Source organism: Lissotriton helveticus, chromosome 7 (genome assembly GCF_964261635.1).
Source record: "Lissotriton helveticus chromosome 7, aLisHel1.1, whole genome shotgun sequence".
Classification (NCBI taxonomy): Eukaryota; Metazoa; Chordata; class Amphibia; order Caudata; family Salamandridae; genus Lissotriton; species Lissotriton helveticus.
In genome coordinates this window covers 1658190034-1658194112 of record NC_136068.1, presented here as the reverse complement: position 1 = coordinate 1658194112, position 4079 = coordinate 1658190034, and the positions used below count along the sequence as shown (strand labels likewise).

The 4079-nt window shown below is 49.4% G+C and overlaps 1 protein-coding gene across 1 annotated transcript in view; it reads right to left on the bottom strand.

The window, feature by feature from the left end:
- Window positions 1–4079, bottom strand: part of LOC144767597 (sialoadhesin-like) — a 475618-nt gene that overhangs the window by 133695 nt on the left and 337844 nt on the right. Inside the window, exon 3 of the mRNA XM_078651006.1 lies at window positions 141–371. Within this exon, the coding sequence (XP_078507132.1) occupies window positions 141–371 (231 nt within the window). The remainder of the gene's footprint in view (window positions 1–140; window positions 372–4079) is intronic.

Here is a 4079-nt window from a genome sequence, read left to right as displayed (position 1 = left end):
GCTACCAAGGTCAATTGCTCTATCCAGAAACTTGTGACAAACTTTTCCTTGTGAAATTAGCCAACATAACACAACATAATAAAGCGTAACCTAGAGAGAGTATAAAATATTAGGATTGTATAGAAATATTGCATACTCACTAACTGCTATGATGGTGGCCGGTAAAGAGACCCCTGTGCCAAATCCATTGTGAGCTACACACGTGTATTCTCCGGAATCAGCAGCTGACAGTGTCTTTTCTGATGTGTTCAGGTTGCGAATCCCATCTTTGTACCAGGCATAGTGAGTCACGGGTGGGTTACTGCTCTCAGTCTCGCATTCCAAAGTCGCAACACTCCTTGTAGAAATAACGTACGTTCCTTTCGGCGCATCTAGTGTATATTAAGTAAAGACAAAATTCTAACATTCGGTTTATATAGTTCAATTACGAACTTAGCCGTGCAGCCCCCAAGACTAGCCACATCAGAGGCACACAAGCCCTACTTATTGATTACTGAGTTTTATTTTCACACAGCGGTTTGCACTGTTTACAAAAATGAGAAGAGTAGTACATAATGAGTTCAGCCAATATTCTGCATATCTTTTTATCGAAGTAGAACCACATGCTCTGTGGTCTGGACCAAGTTTTATGTATGTAAAAAACCTGAAAGTAGTAATCCATAAAAAATATACATGTGCGTCAATCATGTAAGGGTAAATTATTAACAGCCTGATTCATCAATCTCCCGTTTTGCGAGCCCCTAATAGCGATTCATAAGGAATCGCTATTAAGGACTTGCAAAACGGGATTCATGTAGGAATAGCAAAAAATATTGCGATTCCTACATGTTCCTTATTTGCGATTAGCAAATTGCTAATCGCAAATAAGGAATAACCCCCCATGCATTCCTATGGGCCTGTAGGCCTGTAGGCCCATAGGAATGCATGGGGAGTTATTCCTTATTTGCGATTAGCAATTAGCTAATCGCAAATAAGGATGCGATTTCAAGGGTACAGGGGTGTCCAAAGGACACCCTCAGACTGATTCATCATTCTCCCGTTTTGCGAGCCCTTAATAGCGATTCATAAGGAATCGCTATTAAGGACTTGCAAAACGGGATTCATGTAGAAATTGCATAAAGAAATGCGATTCCTACACATTCCTTATTTGCGATTAGCAAATTGCTAATCGCAAATAAGGAATAACTCCCCATTCATTCCTATGGGCCTAAAGGCTCATAGGAATGAATGGGGAGTTATTCCTTATTTGCGAATAGCAATTTGCTAATCGCAAATAAGATAGCGATTTCAAGGGTGACAGGGGTGTCCAAAGGACACCCTGTAGCACCCCTGAAATGTAATCTAAATTGGTGTTGCGCACACACATGTCCAAAGGACACGTGTGTGTGTAACATGCAACTTAGAAAAATGCATTTAAATGCATTTTTCTAAGTTTTCGCTATTTACCACGAGGTTTGACCTCGCGGTAAATAGCGGCCCAAAATAGCGATTTCGGTATTTTAAAATGGTTCATGAATTGCATTTAAGGAATCTCAAATAGAGATTCCCTAAATGCAATTCCTCGCAAATATGCAAATTCTTTAATAGCGAATTTTGCATTTGGGATGATGAATCCCAAATGCAAAAATTGCACTCGCAAAGGGCCAGATTCTCAGAATCTGGCCCTTTGCGAGCGCAATTAAGCTTGATGAATCAGGCTGAAGATTCTGAGAATCTTGCCCTTTGCGAGTGCAATTTAGCTTGATGAATCAGGCTGCAAATCTCCAAATAGCATGAAGCAGAAGAAAATAGGAAATAAACAGCCTGATTCATGAAGAAAGGAATCTGCGACTCTCAACTTGCGATTCACAGCGAATCGCAAATGGAAAGGCGCAGATCGGAATTCATCATAGTTAGCGATTAAAAAAAGCGATTCGCACACGGGCGCTAAAATCGATAGCGAGAAAATAAAATCGCCGATAAATCGCTATTACCCAGATATTCCGTCTCTATTTTGCGCCATCGCAAATCCCCATTAGCGACATCTCGCTAGTAGCGAGATCGCACAAACGGGAAGTCGCTTTTCGAGCGCTGTGATGACATCACAACCAGGAAGCAGGCAGTTCCCACCCCCATTCTGAACTGCGAGGCTGATCGCGAGGCTGCAGCTAAACAGAGCTCCTACCGGGACACCTCCAAAGTAGCGCAATTTACCCATCTGCGACAGCAGCAATGTCAGAGGAGCCTGCACCAGGGCCCAGTGACACCGGGCGCAAGAGAAAGCTCAAGTTTTCCGAGCAGGAGTTGGAGCAGCTCATCGAGGGAGTGGTTGAAAACCACGCAAAACTTTTTGGAAAGAACTCCCGGAGGGTGCCAGAGATGGAGAGGCGTCGCATCTGGCAAGGAATCTCAGCAAAAGTGAACGCTGTGGGCTTGACACACAGGTCACTGGACGAGCTCAAGAAGAGGTGGTACGACCTCCGAGGTCGTGCCAAGGAGAGGGTGGCAGAGAGGCTGGGCGAGACATCTGGTACTGGGGGCGGAGAACCTACTGTCCCTCCCAATACCCCCATGGAGGACCGCGTGCAGGACACCCTTGAGACAGAGGCGTGCATAGGTGTCACCAACCTGGACACATCCCGACCCAGCCAAGACAGCCAAGGTAAGTGGCATGCGACTGCGACCCTGTCCCCTAACAATGGTCATGGCCCTATAGCCTCCCATATACATCCCAAGTCATTCAAACAATGCACATGAGATCATGGCCACAAGCATAGTGGGACATGTAGTCTGCCCATAATGTAAAAGAACCCCAATGCAGCCTCACATATCCCAAAATGAGCAATCGCTAACCCTGGCAGGGAATGTCAACCAGCATGCATGTAGCAACTGCACGTGTGACAGATACATGCTATTAATGTAAGTCCAATTCCCCTCACAGGTGGCGCCGACGACAGCAGCGACAGCGACATGCTGCAGATCGATGAGTCACAAGAGGATGCCGAGGAGGTGCCAACACCAACACCTCCTGCACCATCAGGCGTAGCACCACTCCCCGCAGCCAGGGCAACACCAACAGCTCCAGCACCATCATTGGCAGCACCTAACCCTGCAGGCAGGGCAAGACAAACAGCGCCAGCACCATCCGGCGCAGCAGCCAACCCTGCAGGCAGGGCAAGACAAACAGCGCCAGCACCATCCGGCGCAGCAGCCAACCCTGCAGGCAGGGCAAGACAAACAGCGCCAGCACCATCCGGCGCAGCACCTAACCCTGCAGGCAGGGCAAGACCAACAGCGCCTGCACCATCAGGTGCTGCACCTTTGGCAACCACAACTCCACCACCAGCGGCACCATCTACTTCAGGTGCAGCTACTGTGGTGACTGTGCACACACCCACTGTGGGCAGCCAGCAGAACAGGCATGTCAGGGCTCGCCAGCATGACACATCATATAGCGGCAGGAGGGGGATGGCTGTGCGCATGCCAGGCATGAGCATTGAGCGCCGGATGCTACGCATTCACCAACAGCAGGCACGATGGCAAGGGGCCATTCAGCTGCAGCTACACAACATTGGCCGCAATGTGGCCAATGTGGCTGATAGGATTGAGCGCATGACGGCAGCCATGGAGGCCAACACTGCTGCACTCATATCGCAGCGCAACTCCGCCCGCCGACGCCACCGGCAGCTCCTTACGCGCCTGACAGCCTACACCCGCTCAAAATACATGATTGGGAATGCCACCTCCCAGCTCTCACGACGGTGCCTGACGCAGCAGCAGCAGCAGCTAATCCAATGTGTCGAGGACGTTGGACGGGTGTTGGAGCAGGTCACCACTGCCGTACTGGCACTCCATCCTACTGGTGAAGGCAATGTGGGGAGGGACGACACCAGTGAGGGCACCTCCAGTGTCAGCAGCCTGTCTGCCTCACTGGTTGGCGTGTTACGCCGCAGCACCAGGCCCACTACAGGGACATGTGCCGTCCCAGAGGAAGAGCCAGAGCGGCGTTTGGGGGCTGCGCGCCGGAGGCGCAATTGAGTTACTTGAACATTTCCTAGATAATGCTGATGATACAAGCATGTCCAGTGGCTAGTTAGGAG